Consider the following 21412-nt stretch of genomic DNA (forward strand, 5'->3'; position numbering starts at 1 on the left):
TCTAGCATTGGTTGATCAGCTCAAATATACAATTTAATACGAGTATTAAGTGATCGGATGTAAACTAGGCTTTATGTATAAGAACGGACTATGAATATCGGCCTTAATGTCTTTTCGCCATTTAGTTCGAAAACATTCTTCAGAGGGCAGATTTTCCTTTTTTTAATATATAATACTACCAATCCGATGAACATGCTATCGAAGAGTCTAAAGAGTGATAATTGTGATCGACAATTATAATAATTTACTCGTATTTGATTCCGATAGACTTGTTTGAATCTGATTTCTCTTTCATCTGTCGCTTCAAAAGAAAACATCCAAATTGTGGCTTCTCTTCATCACTCTAATTTGTTAGCACGTAAACAAAAAAATGGTAAGCGAATTGTGTTGAGTTGCTTGGATGAATTCTCATTCCATAATTTTTCCGTTTTTTTGCTCTTATACGTAACTTTATCTTATTTTTCTATCAATTTGCTGAATAACATTGTACATATGATAAATTTACTCGTCTATTTATATTATACATTGGTCTTGTAAACAAGTATAATAACAGTCTAACGAAGCCTTTTAGAAAAAAGAAGAATAACAGTCTAATATGGAACATAATTTGAAATTGTTCACAAAATTTTTATGTTTAAGGTGATTATAGCGACAATGATTTGCTATTAAGAGATATAAATACAATAAATTTTTAACAAAATTATGAGAAATTTATTATAGTGAATTTTGTTTATGTTTAAAAATGCTTTGTATGGCTGATTATTTATATTGATTTACAAAATTTGAGAAAATTATGTTGTGTATGTTTCAAAATTGATTGTTATTTACTGTAATTTTAATACAAATATTTTTATATTATATAATATTATGAAGTTACAATATATTTCTTTTATTTATATTTTTTATAAAAATATAAAATAGCATACATACATATGCATATGCATATGTATATATACATGTTTGATTATTTCACACATTTATGTTTGACTCAATCAACAATACTTATTAATTTAAATTTAATTTATATTTAAAATTATATTTTATATAATTTGATTTTAGTCTCATACAATATTACTGGTACAGCCTGGTCACAGACCTGAAACGAGAACATATTCCGATTATGAAAACGTTAATGAATGTATGGAAGGTAATATCGTATCTTAATTTATAGTAATGTTACATGTATATATATATATATATACAATATATATTTTTTTCTAAATATAATTTATAAAATATAATACAATTTATATTAACGATAAAAGATATTAATTCTGTTTTTCTATAACATAGACTTTTACAAATTATAAATTATAAAATCAATCAATTTTAAGTAAACTAATTTATATATTTTAAGAAATATAAGAAAATGAAATTAATTTTTGATACATTATATGGCCATGATTGAATTATTATCAATATGTTTGCATATTTTTAGAATATTTTCATATTCACAATTATAAATTTATATTAACTAATCATTTTTTGCTTTTGTATTGCAGGTGTATGTAAAATTTATGAAGAACATTTAAAGAGGCGAAACCCAAATACTCCAACTATTACCTATGACATCAGTCAATTATTTGATTTCGTTGACCAGCTAACAGATTTATCATGTCTTGTGTATCAAAAATCAACAAATACTTATGCTCCATTTAATAAGGATTGGATTAAGGAGAAAATATATGTATTATTGCGTAGAGCTGCAGGTCATAGCGAGTAATCAGTGTATAAAAATAGATATATGTTTTTATATATAAAATAACTTTAAATACCTTAAAAAACTTTAAAGACATTCTATATCATTACTTGTTATAATGAGTCCATAATTTACAATATTTTATTACTTTGATACAATAATTATGTCATGTATTTTCTCCTTTAGAAACATATAATACACTATTTTGCAATTAATATTAATGACATTAATGAAATTCTAATACACATATATATAAATTGATATATTGACATGTATTATCTGTAAAGAAAGACAAAAAAAAGAGATTTGCTGTAAAAGAATCTACAAATTTTTATTTTCATTAATACCAATAATTAAAAAATATCTGGAAAAAAAAATGATTGAATTTATATTTTAATGCCAATTATCAAAATATACTATAAGTATAAAGTCTTTATATTACGTCTTAAAAATGTGAAATGTATTCCATAAATATATAGTTTGGTTTTATAAATAACATTGAATGTATAAAAAAAAAGTATAATGAATCTTATTGTAATGTGAATTGTCAAGTTTGTACATGCAGTTGTGTATGTGTATATGATTATTTTCCTATTAGATTTTAAATCAGCCAATATATATGGTGTCTCATTTTAATCAATAGAATGTCTGAAATAATTCTATCTTCAAAAAATAAAAAGCTTAGTTAAAATTATTTGATTTCAAGGGGAACATTTTGCTAAACGTATTTTCATTTCAGTTGGAAGAATTTTCAAGATTTAAAAATTTTTATTTACGAAATATCAATAAAAAATGCATTAAAGAATAAATTGAATTTCTTTTAGTATTTAATAAATCTCCACGTGGTACGTATTTTGAATAAAACTTATCTCGGCGAATAATTATGAACTTTGAAATCCCATAAAATTCTGTATTAGAGCAAAAATATGTGAAGAAGACGTATTTCTTACACATGTATCTATAGCTATATCAAAATGTATTCATAATCAGTTTATATATCCATAATCTTTTCATACAAATACATACAGAATATATTTCATACAGAATATAGAATTTTTCAACTTTCAACTATCCAAATCGAGTTCCTGAAATTTTTTTCCAATTTTTGCTATTATTCTAATGTACAAAGTAAAAATGTCATATATTCTTTTACTCGTTTTTTATTTTTTTCATTATCACATGTGATTACATTGTAAGTACATAGCAGAAGCGAAAAAAAATTGTTTATAAAGAGATATAAATCAGATCTAAAATAATACTTTGAATAGAGGAATTTTGCAATATATAAAAAGATATATTTTCATATTGATTCTTTTTCCTAATTCTCCTCTTGATTTTTTGTTACTTTCTTACTGTGTTACACCTTCATATAATCATAAATAGAAGTGAAAATATTATGCATATTAATTTAAAATATATACATATTTATATTACACACACACACACACACACACACATTTTATATAAATATAAATTAATATATTAAAATAAATAAATTGATATAAATTAATATATTAATTTTTGTATATAATATATAATATACTTTAAGCCGCTTTTTATTTTATCGTTAAATAAAATAATTATTATTTACATCATTAAAATTCCAAGAGACTTTTTAATATTAGATGTTTCTGGTAAAGAGAGAGCCCATTTTCTCAATCCTGTTAACAAAACTGAACTTGTGACTAATATAGCGCCTCCTACAGAATATCGATTTGGTATCTCATTGAAAAATAGTACCTGCCAGAAAAATGCAAAAACAATATCTGTGGATCTTGCTATGGCCACTGGACCAGCCTGTTCTATCTGAAGAGCTAAAGTCAGTAAGATTTGACCTGCAAAACTAAATAGTGCGAGTGCAACAACCAAAAGTCTATCCGTACCACAGCGTGGTAAGCATAATGCACCAATAATCCATGATATAAATGTAGTCTGTATTAAAGCAAATGTACCGAAATTTGTCATTATAACAGAGAAATGAATACCTTTTAATGCGCGTAATAAAACGTATACGTTTGCACCGAATAAAGTGGCTGAGAAAGCAGCCACAGCACCCCACAAATCCGCATGTCCTGGTTTAATACTGCCATCTGAGAGAGATTCTACGGTATTGCCAAAAATTAGCGATGGTCGTGTTATTAATATCACACCAATCAATGTCAGACATACAGTAACAACATTGAATAACCCACAGGGTTCTTTCAAAAATATCCGTGCGAATATCGCTACAAATACAGGAACAGAAAATACAACAACAGAAGCATCGGCCAATGGCATATGTCTAAACGCGTAAAAACTTAACATGAGTCCTGTTGTACCAATGAAACTTCTTAGAATAAGTATTAGCCTACGTCCCTTTGGGAAAGGGTGATCACCTTTGTAAATCACAATTGGTATAGCTGGTAACAATACCCCCAAAAATCTGAAGATAGCCATTTCGGTAGGATTTATCTCTACCAAACTCTTAACGATGACGCTACATAATGAGAAGAACAAAGATGAGAATGTCGCCAATACTAGACCCAGATAAGGGCATGATTTGCATAATAAAGAGGAGAATTTTTTTTTGTGATTTGTTGCGTTACTCTCCACATCAATGTCAACTAAATGCTGCAATTCCACGTGCTCTGACATATCTGCAAAAAAAGATAAGCCATGTAAATGTGCAATAAATATGCAATTATATTAAATGCGCAAGAATAAATTCAAAATTTAACAAACTTACTACTTTTTAAACTTACTTACTACTTTTTAAAATAGAGACTTCACTCTTGAGAATAAAAATAAAATTTTTTAAATAAGACAATTTTTAATGGAATTATGCTTATTTAAAATTATATAAAATTTTGATATCAAATTACCTATGCAATAATTTTATATGCATTGACTTGACTATTATATGTATTGATTGTACGTGTATTAAGTGTATTTATCAATAAAAAAAAAGATATTTTTTCGGGATATTTTACTAATTTATTACTACTTATTATTAAATGCAAATAATGGAATATAAAATATTTTAACATATAATATAAAAGAAAAAATTCACATGATTTCTCTTGGATTGATTTCTGATGTCATTTCAATTATGATGCAAGATCAAATTAAAATTTTCACACAGTAAAGTATCTAATTAGTACTAAATATCTAATTAGTACTAAGTAATATAATTTTTTTTTTACATAACGTAGTCCATTATTAATGATAAAAACAATTATAAAAAAATGACTACATATACACACAAAAGAATAGAATTTCTACACAAAACCTTGTTTTTAAGATGGTTGAATTTAAAATACCTAATAATTAATGGTATTATTTATATCCCAAGTTTGAGCAATGTCAATGTTAATCACATGCAGAGAATTTTATTGTCACTTACCTATAGTACTTGCAATTCATTAAATGTACATCATGTATAAATAACCGTGAAATTACATGACCAGTAATATATCACAGAATCATAGCCTGAACGGAAGAGCGAAAATTAACAATCTCCCGGTATATTTTTTCTAGCACAATATTATATGCAATATAATTCTATATTTCTCAGTCTTATATTTAGCTGTCAGATGCATTTAACGATTATTTCGTTAAGTCTGTAGATATATACTATTGACGAAAATGATAGTGTTTTATATATTTACTTTTCTATTTTTATTTTCTAAATTAATCGCACATACATGCACATACACAGTTAGTACCAAGGGACCGACAATTCTTTTCGATAGAAAATTCTATCATTTGATATAGCATATATCGGAGAAAAGTCTAGAGAAGTCTGAGAGCAGCCACGCCGGCGTTTTCTCGTGAAACTCTTGTCCCGAAGTGACAGCCGAAAACTCCAATATGAAAACGCCCTCATTTAAACGTAAAAATGTCGATATGTTATCTATTATCGATATCATGTCGATATAGTTCCATTATCGATATCTACTATTTAGAGAGGATTTTTATTAAACAATAAAAAAAATTTGACAATTGTCTGAAAATTTATATAGATTGGATTTGAGTGGATAAAATATTTATTACAGATTTCTATCATATTTACATATTTATTTGTGAATTATTTAATGTGAATCCAATTTTATTTAAACGTGCTGTCAATTTCTAGGTAACATATATTGGTTTCACAAACGTTTCACAAATTTAATATTAGGGTAGAATTTCATTTGACGCTCGATGCTCATTTTCCAGAAACAAAAGATATCACTCGATTAAAAATAAAAATACCAATTCGTCATTTTTTTTTCGTGATTTCACGTGATGTTCACATAAATGTCAAGTGAAAATCTACCCATTCAGATTCATATTGCATCTGATTTTCGACGTATTATACCTGATATCCAATAAGAGAGTTTGTTTTACATAAAACAAACTCTGCTATTGGATATGTTGTCCAACTGATAAGTTCTCCGAATGCTGTCATTCTACCCACCCAGAAAATGGCTGCATCACATTTTATCATATGACACTTGGCGATTTAGTATAATAATAGTCTGTGGATGCCAAAAAACGTAGAGAAGATAATTAATCGTGACAAACGAGAACACGTAGTAAAAATGGTAAAAACACAAAAATATAATGTATGATAAAACGGGAGCGAAAAGAGAACAAAAAATATTACGAATCAAATGTAGAAAACTGCAGGTGATTTTGAAACGATAAAATTTCGCGAAACTGTGACGAATAAACGCGGCATATTTTGCGGCATTAAAAGGAATTAAAAAGGGTATCACAGGTGACAATATATTTTTGCTGAATGTGTGAATTAACGTGAATTATATGAATCATAAATGTCATCGTATTGCATTTTATATCGTATCGCATTCATGTGGTCTTATATGATTGATACATTATAATCAGACAATTCTGATAACAACTGTGAAAGAAGAGAGGACTCCATTGTACATATATATGTATACATACATATATATTTTACTTGAAACAAGAACATCGAGGTCGTGATGATTTCAAAGCTGACCATATCATTGTGAGGAACACTTTGTACATACTTGGCAAAAAGATGAGCTGGCTACGTAACAGTCCACTGCGAACGAGCTTCAGCAAGCAACGATCCAGAAACTCTCCGCCAAAAGATGCCGATCCGTCCGCATGTTATGACAGCTTCTGCAAACACTGGCAACAGACTTATGAAATTATTCTGCATTCTTTAGTAAGGAAAAAAGCCTCTCTCAAAGTTTCTTTCTCCGATTATCTTCATATTTACACATATGTATCTTACATTGCTGTCAAAACTGAACATATAGTTTTTATTTCTTCTTTTTTTTGTAATTTTTATTTATAGTGTTTTTAAGAGCAATAATTTAATAGCTATGAAATTTATGATAATAAAAGAATACAGTATAATTCTCTGTATCTGATACATTGCTTTAATATATAGTATACTGGTGTATATATAGTTGACAAGAAAACAATTATACATATAAAAATTAATGTAAGTTAAAATTTTTCATATACAAAATTCTATAACAAATTCTTTAACAAAAATAAGTTTGATATAATTGAAAGATTAGCAATATCATTTTATATTTTCTTAAGCTTGAATTATCTTAAACCATTTTATGTGTCATCATCTCCTTAAATTCATCATAGCAATATAATAAAAATGAATAGATATAAATACAAAGGCTCAACATTCTACATTAAAACTTTAAAACAACTTAAATGCAAAACAAAATAAAACAAATTAAATATGAAATATAAAAATTAATAATATTTTTTTTAAAAGCTTGAATATAATCTTTGATCAGCTTATGATATATATTGGGGTACATGTGTATGATATGATAACAGTAATGTGTATCTTTATAAAAGATAAAGATATAATGGTATTTATTGTTATCAAATTATATGATAAAAATCTTTTACAAATATAATTAAAATTAATTCAAGTTATGATGAGAATTATATATAAAATATTACATATTCATTTTTCTTTGTTTTTTTTAAATAAAATTGTAATTTTTATTTATATTTTCATAGATATTGTTTGAACAAATTGGACAATTTCCACAACATGAAGATTTTCAAATTTTTAATTATTACTAGATTATAATTAATTTATTACCATATTGAAATATTTAAATTTTATATATATATATATATATATATATATATATATATATATATAAAATCTTAAATTGTAATGAAATTATAATGAAAATGCAAAAATAATCATTACTTATAAAATAAACATTTCAATAAGTTATTAATAAATTTGAATTAAAATTTAATATTTCTATTTGATATATCTTATAATTATCAGATATTACAAAATCTCAAGCTAAGCATTCAAAAGTCACATTTGGCATTAAATATGTGTTTAAACATTTGCCTTTATACTATATTAATTAAGAAATCTTATATCTCAACATAAATTATATTAGTTGCTTATAGAAATTGAGCTAAAAGTCAAAGTTGTCTTATAACAAAAAAACCATGTTATAATAATGAATTAATTTCAGCCTTTGAAAGGAATACCTAGTCAAGATGACGTGCTTGGAGTTGTTAATCATATTGATCAAATGGTGACATTATTGATGCTGGAACTACGAGATTCGAATTTACATAATCACTATCAGCAAAGCAATACTGCGACGCATTCGCCATGTTTAGAATACTTATTAAGTGAAAATTTACTTGTTAAACTGTACGATTGGAGCGTACATACAGGAAGGTACATTTCTACTTTTTAATATTTGTAATAAAAGTTTATTGTATATTTATTATTTATTATTGTAAAATTACGATTTTTTTACAGATTTAATAATGCTGTAAGATTGGAACAAATAAAGCTTTATGAATTGCTCATTTCGCACAGTAATACCCTTCTTGCACATGAACCAGTTACTAGACCACTCTTACGATTATTACAAGAATGCGCAAATGATATTATGCCATTAGAAGTAGAAAAAAAATTAGTAGTATTGTTGAATCAGTTGTGTGTTGTCTTAATGCAAAATATGGCTTTACTTGACTTGTTTTTTCAACCAAATGCAATTGGAAAGAACAAGTAATAGTTTATTATTTATTTATGATACATATTCTATGTAAATATATTTTTACTGAGATAGATAAATAATTTTAGATTTATTATATTCAACTTATTAATACCTCATATTCATCGAGAGGGTGGTGTTGGTCAGCAAGCACGTGATGCTATGTTATTATGTATGTCGCTCTCAAAGAAGAATGATGAAGTTGGATTATACATTGCTGATCAATCTAATATATGTCCCGTAAGTAATTTGGTCATTGTTGTTTTAAGACAAAATATACAGAAAATAAATATGTAAAAAATGATAAAATAATCTTGCTTGCATTTATTTAGGTACTAGCTACAGGATTGAGCGGGCTTTATTCTTTACTTCCAAGGAAACTTGGCATTGAGACAGATGATTGGTATCAATTGACACCAGATGATGTGAATGACTTACCTGCACTTATGCAACTCATGAATTCTCTAGAATTCTGCAATGCAGTTGCACAAGTGGCACATCCAATGGTACAGAAACAGTTGCTTGAATTTTTATACCAAGGTTTTTTAGTTCCTGTTATGGGTCCAGCATTATTACAGGTAAATACTTAATAAAATATAAAAGAGAGAAAACAAGATTTCAATATTAATAATATAAACTGATTTTCTTGCTTTTTGAAAACATTCATTTTTTTTTATATTTCAAGAATGTAATTTTACATAAGAGTATTGATTTATTTATCTGTTACTTATCTGTATATTATCTTTCTAAATTGTATTTTGGTATTGATGCATGTGGTGAAAGAAGGTATTTATTTTCGTAGTACAGACAGATATGATATATTAATATATACAAATGTTATATGATAAAGAACATTTGTAAAATTTCAAATATCAATCATTTTAAATTTTAATAATAAGAGATATTTTTACATAACTTGTAAATGTATATATTAAATAATAGAAAAAAAATTTTTAAATACTCACTAAACTATTTTGCAATAAATACATATATTTCTTCATCATTCATGGAAAAGTTTAAATATGTTGAATATTATTTCACAAGTCATTTTAAAATTGCTTAAATTTTAATTTTCCTATGTTTTTATATTATTGCACAATTTACTGTAAATTGTATAATTTTTCGTTATAATTATTAAACTTTCATAAAAAAAAAACGCATTTATTTTTAATTGCTTATTGATTTTAATGATTTTATGTGCATAATGCATCTTATAAGTATATGTGAATTCATCAATGTGGTGATGGTAATGTTAAGTGCACTGGTGTTGAAGCTATTAATATATAAATCATTGATGTGTTATATGTAATTTACGGGTATTAGTATCTTTTTCTATTTAGTGATATTTTTATGATGCTCATAGGATTCTCTTGGCTTGACCCTAGAACAGCTAGATGTACAACAATATTGGGTTAGTACAAATTGTCAGTTTTCACAGTACAGTATTTCAATTGATACTTTACATAAAATAAAATTAAATTATTTTATATATACTTTTTATTTTTTTCTATAATTTTTGATATTGAGATTGATAAGCTTGATATATATATATTTTTTACTTATATATAAATGTATTGATATATCAAAAATATTAAATTATTTGCAACTTTAAATTAATAGTATTTAACAAATTTTTTTATTTAAATGTCATAATTTTATTTTTAATGTGTTCTAGTGCTTTAATATTTTAAAACTGTCTTGACATATGAATATATTCAAGTATCTATTGGAATATTGAGACCTATGGTTATTTCAATTTACTTCATTTATTTAAAAGCATAATTAATAAGAATAAATTACTTTTAAATAAATGAACTTATAATAAATCACTTGTGATCTATAATAATATTAAACTGCTTGTGATTTATAATAATAAATCACAAGCATGTTTATTAATCAAATTATGTAATATTGTTATTTAGTATCTCATATTATAAAGAATATTTATAATTAAAGATACTAGATCATGTGGTTTATTAAATTTATAACAGATATTCAAATACAATACACACATTGCTATTATATCGCTTTGCTTTGCAACTATAATTTTTATCTTTGTAAAGATAGCAACTTATTTTTAGAAATTTGATATAATTAATAGAGTTCCAGCTCTTTTCACAAGAGTTCTAGAGTTCCTGATACAGTTCAAAACGAATTCTATCGATTGTAAAATATTCCTATATTTTACATTTCTGCCAAAATATCTAAAAATTATTTTTTATAGCTTGTAGATTAATAAAAAAAAATTGAAGAAATTTTTGAGTTTTTGATCTTCGGATAAAAATTTTTTAAATTCCCATGCCGAGTGAAAAACATTTCTCTTGGTAATCGAGTGATTTCTTCGGAATTCTGGATAGCTCCTTAAAAGTTTTAATGAAGTTTTAATGAAATTAAGTTTTAATTATTCTTAAAATTCGTGCAGATAAAATTGAAATTGGAAAAAAATTTTTTGTTCTTTAAATTAAAATTTAAAAAATTTGTTTGAAAATAATATTTTTTAGTGTTTTGTATATAAAAATTCTATCTAAAAGTATTAAGAATCAGTTTTTATTGAAGTAAAAGAAAAATTAATATCTAATTTTCGTATCTTTATATTTTATATTTAATTGACATCATTGTTTTTGAAACAGGAACTGTGCAACTTTTTAGATAGTAATTGGAACTCTATATCGAAATTTTGAAAATATAGTGCTAACTTTACGAAGATATAGTTCTTGCTTTTCTTAATTTTATGTTATTTATATGATATTTCATTCATGTAATTAATAAAGAATTTTTGTTCATCTCTATTAATTGTATTCATTTTTGTCATATCATAATATAATTCATAATATCATCATAATATATTTGTATTAATATTATTGTTTAAATATTAGTTCTCTCTTCAGGTTTTATTTTTTCATGTAATGTATAAAAGTTTATTAAATAATTTATCATGAAATATTTAATATAGATATTCTGACAGAGTTTGTCTGATATATATATATATATATATATATATATATATATATATATATATATATATATATGAATTATATATAACTTCTATATACTTTTTTCTACATATTAATGTATAAAAAATGTAAAAAGTTAGACTGACAAACATTCAAGAAAGTAGATGACTTCAAAACATTTTTTTTAATGTTTTACATTTTCGACTTATTTTTTTTATGTAGAATCATCCTCTTCCCTCCTCCCCTTAAGACAATCTGTATATTACTTTTATACATATTTATACTTTATATATATTTTATATACAATAATTTATACCCTTCTTTTACCACACAGAGAGAAGTCTTATAATATGGTACTGTTAAATAAACAATTTAAATATTAAAAGGAAATAGCTTTATGTAAAAATTAACATTTCTTTTAATTATGTATTTTGTTCTTTTTTAATATATTACAGAGTTCCTAATGCGAGATTAATATAAAATTTTTATTAATATAAGGTGTCTTTTTCACATTAATAACAAAAATTAAAATTAATTGTAAAATAACATTTAACAAAAAAGAGAAAAAAATAAATGCTGTATTCTGCTATTGGCAATATTAAAATATACAGTCCTTTTTGCTTATTGGCAACTTTATATATACATTGGTATATTATTGATGATTATTAAAAATTTGTCAATAAAGCATAATGTTATATTTTTCTAATTTTAATTTTAATTATTTGGAAAAATATTTACAGACGACTGTGGAAGAATTAGTCGCAGCGACAGCTTATTTTGACTTGTTTCTTCGATCTGTGACTGATCCTGGCTTATTACGATCATTTATTAGATTTTTACTAGAAGATAATTATGATGACTGTAGAATATTGGATAGTTTGATACAAAGGATTTCTTCTCGATCAAGGGTAAATTGGAAAAATTATTCTTTCTCTTTCTTGAAATTTTCTTGAAACGTTTTTTAAATATAATTTATCTGTAAAATATATATTTTCTTTTTCCTAATTTAGTTATGCATAGTCACTCTGGCATTGTTCGAAACTCTGGTCAATTTAAACTGCGAAGATATCATGTTAGAATTATGTTTGAGTGCATTAAGTCCGTGTTCGCATATAATGCTCTCCCAACGTAGTCGACTGAGAGATATAGATCCTTTTGGACGTGCTGCGGAAAAATTTTTATCTTTAACTCCATATTGCTGCACTACTGCATTTACATCATTAGATTCTCAAACAAATTCTTTACCTAGCACTACATCATGTCCGAATGAAAAATATGGATATATCGCAACTGACCCAATGAAATCGCTACCGACATCAATAAATTATGGCACGAAATTATCAGACAGTTTATATGGAAATTATCATGCATATCTTTGTGATGCCAGACAAAAAATAAAAGCTTGCCGTATTGCGTGTTCTAACTGGTCTTCTCGATACGATGGTGACTTATCAGAAAGTAATAATACTAGCAACGTAACTACATTGTCAAATGAAAATGTTACATCTAATCAATCACAGAAGAAAACAGAAGAATCTAGAACATTACCGCTGGATAAAACAATTAAGAATGTAATGAGTTCGTGCGAAAATGACGAGAGCGGGTTAATAGACAATGTATTATTTAATTTTCAGTGTTTATTAGAAGGGAAAGATTTAAATAGTAATGAACATAATATTAAAAATGAATTGACTACAGATACCGTATTGTCTCTTGATGAACAGATACAATTGGATGCTGATATTGCGGAATTATTAAATGAAGATATTGGAGTGACAAATTATGTAGAAGAAACTTGTTTAGATAAAAAGGAGTCTGATAGCTGTATAGATGATTCAGCTGCAACAATGAATTCGCTCATGTCATTAGGAGAGAGTAGTGGTTACGAAAGTTTTGCATTTAAAGGATCGTCGGAGTCAACGCCGGACAATGAGACGAATGAAAATCAAATGAATGAACACGAAGAAATGCATATCATAATTAAAAAGGAGACTAACGATATTGCTGGACCTAATGTTACAAAATCGGATTCTTTGACAACTGAAAAAACGTCATTGAGTAAACCAAATAAGAATAATATTTCGTGTCGGCAAGATATATTTAATGGACAGCCAAACGTCGGCATATTTTTAGATGTAGTCTTACGAAAGCTTGAATGTATGACTAGCAATAACTTGTATGTCAATTTACATCTCACAGGTCTTATTAGTAGACTGGCAATATATTCGCAACCTTTATTGCAATCCTTTCTGCTGAATCATTCTCTTGTGTTTCAACCTAGCATCAGATCTTTGTTTCAGGTATATATTTATCGATTACAGTTTCAAACAATAGTGCTGCAAATAATTGTATTTTTCTCGAAAGAACATTTTGATTATCTAGATTTATTATTAATTGCATTGTAATAAAGATAATATCTGCATAATTATCATTATTATATTACAGGTGCTTGCATCATTAAAACACAAAATAGACCAATTTCTCTCGAAATACAGTAATGTTGATTTATTAGTTGAACAAGCAAGATTATTTTTGATAAGTCGAGAAGACAAGCTAGTAAATGCGAGAAAAAATGCATTAGAAGCTGCTGCTCAATCTTCATTTGTTAAAAAGCATTCTCTAACTGGTGAATCATTTTCAAGAGGTATTATCTATTTGTGAATAGTGAATAATAGAGAATAATAAATTTAAAAATTAGGTATATATATTTTCCTCTCTCTATTATGATTTAAAATTATGTTTAATTTTTAAAACTCCTGAACCTTGAGTATTATATAATTATATGATATCATATGAGTTTTTTTTGTGAAATTAATTTTTTTGAATGCGATCATTCGTGTTCGACTATGGATAGTAATGGATTAATAAGATACTATGGATTAGTAAGATACGCCAAAAATTCTTTTTTTGATTTGTCAATGTAAATCTCGGTCAAAATTATCATAAGATCTATTTTCGCTGAAAATATAGGACAAATATAGATGAATTGTACAATTTATTAATACAAAAATAATGTATTAAGCATATTATTGAAAACGAGTGATCACATGTAAAAAAATTATTTATTTGGATATATCATGTAAAAAGAAAAAGAATTCATATGATTCATCAATTCAATATGACTGCAGAAGCCTTGATTCTTCTTTCCTCTTTTGCTTCCTTTTTCTGCCTCCTACTTCTTCCTTCCTTTTTTTCTGTCTAACTTTAGCTATATTAATTAAATCTTTTAAAATTTTGTGCCGTGCATGCGGAAAAGTATTTAAAAAACGTATGTATATTAATGCAATATATTTTTATATATAATTGATATAATGTACATATAATTTTGAAATACTGTATCAATTGTATTTTTTCAGGGGAACCGAAAAGAAGAAGCTTAACATTATCATTTACACAAATGTTCAAACGATCGAGTAATAGCTTAGGTATAAGCAGCTTAACAAATTCTATCAGTCAGCCGTCCAATATGTCGGAAGATCAGTTACAAATGGTTGGCTCTGGATATAGGTAAATTACTCTTTCTTATTATAACTAAATATAACTCTATATAACAGAAGAAAAAAATGAGTTTTGTATGCATTACAATTAGGATAAATTTACAAAAATATTCAAAAAACTTTTTATATTGTAGAATAACATAGATAGCTGTAATTTTTAATTGACTAACATAAAGTTTATTTTTGCTAAAAATGTGAAACATGTGTATATTGAGTTATACATTTGTTTATTAATGAAAAGAAAATTAATAAGAGAGTAATTAATGAAATATTAAGTACATTGCGATTTTTTATGTTAAATCTTTAACATTACTATTACTTTAATATTACTATTATTATACTTCAATTGTCACATCAAAGTATGAAATAAGTCATTTTTCAGAAGAGAATGATGTATTATAAAAACTTTCATAATTTTTTTTGTAATGTATTTATTGTGTGCATATTGTGAAATGATATTATAAATCTAAAGTTAAATTTAAATAAATTTAAATAAATTTAAATAAATTTAAGTAAATTTTTTTCAAATAAGTAAATTTTTAAATAAACTTCTTTTTAACATTTAAAAATTATTAAACATATAATAAGATTGCTAACAATTGATAAAAATTTGCAATGTATTTATAAAATTTTTTGAGCATGATACATAAGCGAAAAATATATTAACTAATTTAAACAATTTTTTCTATTCTGAATTTTTATTCGCAATTTTTCAATTATTTTCAATTATTTTTCAGTTATTTTTAATTATTATGACATACATAAAAGATATTTCGATTTTTACTTGATTTAAATGAATATTGATTAAAACTTCAAATTTTTTTTAGATATATGAAGACTTCATGGGAATCACCAAATGAAGTGAGTCCAGTGCAGAATGTTGTACTATGTGCTGTTATATTAGATGAGTGGCTTAAAGAACTCGCGGCAATAACTCAGGAACATGCTATTATGTCTCTTACAGATGGTATTGGATTTAAAACTTAACATGTAAGTTTATGGAAATATAGAACTTACACAAGAAAATACACTAAAAATACACTATTTCAATAAATTAATTCAGTATATTTGATTTTGAACGAGTAATTGTCAGAACTATAAAATATGTAAAATAATATTTTAGGCTAAATTTTTTTGTAGTACTTAATATGTTTGTAATTATACATTTCGATTTTGCATTTTACATTTTGAAAATGTCATTTTTTAAAATAATTCTTAACTTATTTTTCCATACTAAAAAATGTTTAAGAGAATAAAAATCAAAGAACATTGTTTATGCTAAAAATTTTGCTTAATACATAAAATTACTCTTATTTGGAAATTACATTATTGATTAAAAATTGATAGGAATTAATCAGCAAAATGACAAAATAAATAGTAGTAATATATACAATAGCATAATTTTGTTATTAAAAAAGATAAAAAGACATTTCTGATTTTGAAATATTCTGCATATATTCAACTTATCAAAATTGAGTAAAAATTTCAAATATTATAGAAATAGAAAAAATAGTGTATATATAAAGTAATTTTATCATATACGTAATAATTTAATAATAATAATAACAATTATAATAATAAAAGTTTTTTTCTTTTTGACAGGATTATATTTTTTAAACAGTAATAATACAGTAATATATACTCTTAATTATGACATGTAAATATTTATAACAACAGTACAATTCAAAGAATGCAAAATTAATAGAAATATATTTAATTATTATTGTAGCATATATATTTAAAGAAGTATACTTCAATTTTGATTTTTGCTTCCAAAAATTATTCGAGATTGGTTTAGAATGTATGGAAGAGATGTTGTGCGTTTTTGAAATTCCACGTATATCTATGATGAATAACAAAATTGAAAATTAACAAACAAATTAAAATATTCGGCACAACACAAAACATTTTTACATTTTATGGATATTTATGTATATATGGAAACTAAAAAAAATACATTAATATAAATATTATTCAGATTTACATTCAGGATAGTTATCAACTTGTTAAAATAAAGATGTTTTAAATTTTATTTGTACATATCCTGTGATTTAAACAAACTAAGAGTTTTTGCTCTGTAATTTATTTCTTTGCACAAATTATACAAAGTATGTAAATGTTATATATTTTCATTGTTATATATTTTTATGCTTATATATGACTTATAAATCTGTTTGACAATTTATTATATTATATTTATTACATTTTTTCAATGTAATATCACCATAATTGTTTTGAATGTGATAAAAAGAGAGATCAAAGTAATGCTAACTAGAAACCAATGCAAGCCAAATGCAAAATAATATTATAGACAATAAATTTAAAAAAAAATCTTTTTTCTTCTTTTTTTTCATAACATATTTCTTCTAGATAATATGTGTAAGCCAATACTGTGTTTCATTTATGTTGAAAACGATATTAAGCTCGTATTGGTTTATCAATGGCATTATTTTAATCTTACAATTGCCAAATTTATATTGTCAAGTTAATTTGCGTAGATATTTTTGTTGTAAGAATATTGTATTGAAACTAGCAAGTTATATTCATATATTGAAAAAATTGATAATATTAATTGTTACAAAAAAATATTAAAATATGCATGTAAAATTTTTAAGTATATTTATGACGTTGTTATCTGTGAATATATGTTTATGTGTCCTTGCAATTTGTTTAGTTGTACTTAATGCTTTTATTGTGATTTAGATATTTATCTATCCTGTGCACATTTTAAAACTTAAGTATATTTTTGAGAATAAAAGTGAATATACTGTATCATATATATAAATATTTTTTCTGAAATTTATTTATACTTATACTATGGAAACTGTTGTAATGTACAATACAAAAATGTTAAAAATATTTATATTTTTATAGTAATATGATATAGCTTGATACTTGAAATCTTATTACTTATATGAATATGTACATAGAATATATAAATACATTGTTTATAATAATACAAAAGTGAATATGTGATTTTATGGATGTTTTATATATAAATTACATGCTTTACATGTAAAAGGAATTTAATTTAAAAAGTTTGACATTGGAATAATTTTCACATATTGTATTGAATTTTAAATATTTAATATAATATTTAAATATTAATAATTTTTCATTATAATAGTCAAAATATTATTTTTAATTTCCATAATAAAATTTTTTGACATTAGCTCTTTAACATTATTTGATTTTTGTTGGATATGTAATATTCTAGTTAGTAAATTATGCGCAATATGCCAACTTTGAGAAAGAAACAGTCATATCGTAAGGGAATTTATCTTTGTTGCGAATTTCTGATTGGTTAACGTGGAAATTTGTTTCGGTAAAACCCATCTCAAAAACATTGTTTAAAAAATGTTTCAAGATATCATTCAAGAAGAAAAATCTATAAATGATTTAACAATAGTTTACCATGATTATATTCTTATAAAAAGAAAATTACTGTTAATAATAATATTGTGCCACGTGGCATCAACAACACCGAAGTTAATTAAAGCAAATGTTTTTAGTAAACGATAGTATATGTTAAAATGAGACAAGGATCATCCTTGAAGGATGTCCCAACTCTATCCGTATCCTTTTCTCCAATTTGTATCCTCTCCTTTCTCCCAACAAAGGAATTACTCATTCTAGTATATGTAAAGAATTAAAGATATAAAAGAAAGAAAAATAATAATATTTTGTGAAAAGATGTTTTTTTATTCTTTGTAAGTATACTTTCATATTTTAAAATAAATTATTATGTGCAATTATTACGTTTTTAAAAAATATACTGTACCTAATATATATTAGGCCCTACACACAATAGGAAAAATATTAAATATTAAATTTATAGAACGAGAGAAAGAGAAAGGAACTCTTCTCTTCTCTTTTTCTCTTTCTATAAATTTAATATTTAATATTTAATATTTTTCCTATTGTGCGCAGGGCCTTATACTTTATTATACAAAGCATAATGAGACTGTTAATAAGTTTTTTTAATAAGCCAATTTGTATTTCAGGTGAACAGTTATATTATAATAATAAGATATACAATTCATGATGTCGTTGTTGGTGGATGCAATTGCCCATAGCCCAGCAAAGACAGTTACAAACATAAATATTTTAAGACAGATAGAAAAAGATCTTGATATAGATGAGAAGATCTCTGTGTTATTTTTAATAATAGAAGATTATGCAAATGCATTTAGAGATATTTTTGATCTTTTTCAAAAAGATCAAAAGACAGAAAATTCATACATAATTGTAGATTATGTAAAAAAGTATCTGGAAAATTGGGAAGATAAAATTTTAGAAGCATTATGCATTCTAAATAATCGAGATGTAATAAGAAAATTAAGAATATCGTTTGAAAAGTTAGATTTACACTACGTTCCAAAGAGCAAATCATATTCAAAAAATATAAACATAGTTGCAAAATGTTATATTATAGCGGCAAAAGAGGTATATTATTTATCATATATTATTTATCATATTATTTATAATATTTAATCCAAAAGAAATTATTTAATTCTGTATTTTTTCTTTTTCCTTTTAGTAGACACGTTATAGACACTTTGGAACTAGTGCAGACTGTAATAATTTATCTGATACATTTAAATCTTTTGGATTCAAAATTGAAAATTTAAAGAGAAAAGAAATGTTAGAAAAAATAAAAAATATTTCAAAAGACCATGGAAATAAGTATGATTGTTTATTTCTATGCATTTTAAGTCATGGATATAAAGGATATAAGAATAGTAATTTCTTTCTATATGTATAATATTATATTCATTTGCTTTATGGCAAATATTCAATATAGCGATATTATTTTTAAAGAAAGTTCTACATCTGAAAATACATAAAATATATGTATCTTATAAAATAATAGTAATGAGAGTAATATATATATGTATATACCCATACACAGCACAGAATATTGCAGCAATATTATTAATATTGTAACATTGCAATATTGCTGTAATTTTCTGTGCTATATAGGTACATATTAATTATGGGTATATATTCATATTCGTTATCTATTGACAACAACTGTAGTTAAAGGGTTAATGAGTGATGAATGATGAATTTACATTACAGGAGGTGTAATTGCATCAGATGAAAAAGAAGTTTCATTGGAAGCAATTGAAAAAGCTGTTTGTTGTATGGAATTGAAAGATGTTATAAAAATTGTTATTATTCAAGCTTATCAAGGAAAGACACGTGGTAAGAAGACAAAATTAAACGAAATTGTAATTAAAAGAAAAATTATATTTAAAAAAAATTTAATGTTGTACATAATAAGAAGTTGTAAACAGTTTTTTTATGTCGATAATGAGAATTTCATAATTTTGTAAGATGAAAAGAACTATTTGTTTCTCGATAATTATTTGTTGTATATAAGTTGTAGAATATTTAAATTTTTCAAATCTTTCAATTAATGTTCTTTCTCTTTATTTATATATGTATGAATATATACATATATGTGTGTGTGTATGTGTATATGTATGTCTGTATGTATGTATAAATAAATAATATTATTATGTAAGTATATTTAAAATTACAAACAGATTTTATTTTCAGGAAGTATAAATAATTGTTTGACAACTGATGGTTTATCTAATTCTCCTATTATGATATCAGAAGATATTCGTCAATTTAGAAAATTTTTAATATTTATGTCAACAATACAAGGTTTTGTATCAGTATGTCACAAAGATCAAGGTAAATAATGACACTTGAAATATATTTTGCATAATTGAGTTTCAATATTATTTCTAATAATTATTTATTTTATTCAGGTTCATGGTTTATACAGGAAGTTTGTAAAATTCTCAAAACTTATGGGAATCATTTACCTTTCACTGAATGCGTTAAAAAAATAATAGCATCTATGCAAGAAAAAAATGGAAAAATAGAAGGGGTTCAAATTGTACAATTGCCAGAAATACGCATTGATCGTTTAGATTCAGACTTTCAATTAAGAAATATAATTACTCTTGCACTTTAAGTAATAATTATACGTTTTAAATATTTTTTTTGCTATAAATACATATGTAAATAAATAATTTAGGTTAATAATATAATTTAAAGATTTAAATGAGGATTTTATTTATAAAGAAAAAAGTTTTTTAGGATTATGTTAATAATAAGAATTTTTATAATACTTATAACATATATTTGTACATATAAGATTATGTATATATTAAACTTTATTTTCACATGTGACATAATAGAAAGAATTATTTCAATTACTGA

At 24.5% G+C, this 21412-nt stretch overlaps 4 protein-coding genes across 10 annotated transcripts; 3 read left to right on the plus strand and 1 right to left on the minus strand.

Annotated features, from left to right (window-relative positions):
• The first annotated feature begins 148 nt into the window (after positions 1-148).
• On the plus strand, positions 149-2513 carry E(r) (enhancer of rudimentary). Its single transcript, XM_083104623.1, has 3 exons — positions 149-373; positions 1060-1147; positions 1503-2513. The coding sequence occupies exons 1-3, from the start codon at positions 371-373 to the stop codon at positions 1721-1723; spliced, it is 312 nt and encodes a 103-aa protein (XP_082960749.1). The 5' UTR covers positions 149-370; the 3' UTR covers positions 1724-2513.
• A 330-nt stretch (positions 2514-2843) lies between these two features.
• On the minus strand, positions 2844-5573 carry LOC145974645 (solute carrier family 35 member G1). 5 transcript variants are annotated; one of them, XM_083104622.1, is made up of 3 exons: positions 5082-5573; positions 3440-4335; positions 2844-3360 (listed from the first exon to the last, which is right to left on the minus strand). In XM_083104622.1, exons 2-3 carry the CDS (start codon positions 4331-4333, stop codon positions 3355-3357), a joined length of 900 nt encoding a protein of 299 aa, XP_082960748.1. In that variant the 5' UTR covers positions 4334-4335; positions 5082-5573; the 3' UTR covers positions 2844-3354. The 5 variants fall into 5 exon arrangements, with proteins under 5 accessions (XP_082960748.1, XP_082960746.1, XP_082960745.1 ...); XM_083104620.1 differs by having other exon boundaries at positions 2844-4335; positions 5082-5167; positions 5393-5572; XM_083104619.1 differs by having other exon boundaries at positions 2844-4335; positions 5082-5167; positions 5383-5572.
• Positions 5574-6121: 548 nt separating this feature from the next.
• LOC145974137 (FHIP family protein AGAP011705) lies at positions 6122-17145 on the plus strand. Of its 2 annotated transcripts, XM_083103967.1 has the most exons (12): positions 6122-6875; positions 8188-8399; positions 8484-8735; positions 8811-8961; positions 9054-9299; positions 10085-10132; positions 12416-12583; positions 12686-13975; positions 14121-14319; positions 15032-15182; positions 16000-16162; positions 16775-17145. In XM_083103967.1, the coding sequence occupies exons 1-11, from the start codon at positions 6726-6728 to the stop codon at positions 16157-16159; spliced, it is 3027 nt and encodes a 1008-aa protein (XP_082960093.1). In that variant the 5' UTR covers positions 6122-6725; the 3' UTR covers positions 16160-16162; positions 16775-17145. The 2 variants fall into 2 exon arrangements, with proteins under 2 accessions (XP_082960093.1, XP_082960094.1); XM_083103968.1 differs by lacking the exon at positions 10085-10132 and having other exon boundaries at positions 6124-6875.
• A 1174-nt stretch (positions 17146-18319) lies between these two features.
• On the plus strand, positions 18320-21408 carry LOC145974141 (caspase-3-like). 2 transcript variants are annotated; one of them, XM_083103971.1, is made up of 6 exons: positions 18320-18882; positions 19177-19618; positions 19716-19914; positions 20255-20380; positions 20738-20878; positions 20956-21408. In XM_083103971.1, exons 2-6 carry the CDS (start codon positions 19214-19216, stop codon positions 21162-21164), a joined length of 1080 nt encoding a protein of 359 aa, XP_082960097.1. In that variant the 5' UTR covers positions 18320-18882; positions 19177-19213; the 3' UTR covers positions 21165-21408. The 2 variants fall into 2 exon arrangements, with proteins under 2 accessions (XP_082960097.1, XP_082960099.1); XM_083103973.1 differs by having other exon boundaries at positions 18321-18882; positions 19716-19900; positions 20253-20380.
• Positions 21409-21412: the final 4 nt, after the last annotated feature.

This window comes from Camponotus vicinus, unplaced genomic scaffold, assembly GCF_025532165.1.
Source record: "Camponotus vicinus isolate PSW18456_S1 unplaced genomic scaffold, iyCamVici1.0 SCAF_7, whole genome shotgun sequence".
NCBI lineage: Eukaryota > Metazoa > Arthropoda > Insecta > Hymenoptera > Formicidae > Camponotus > Camponotus vicinus.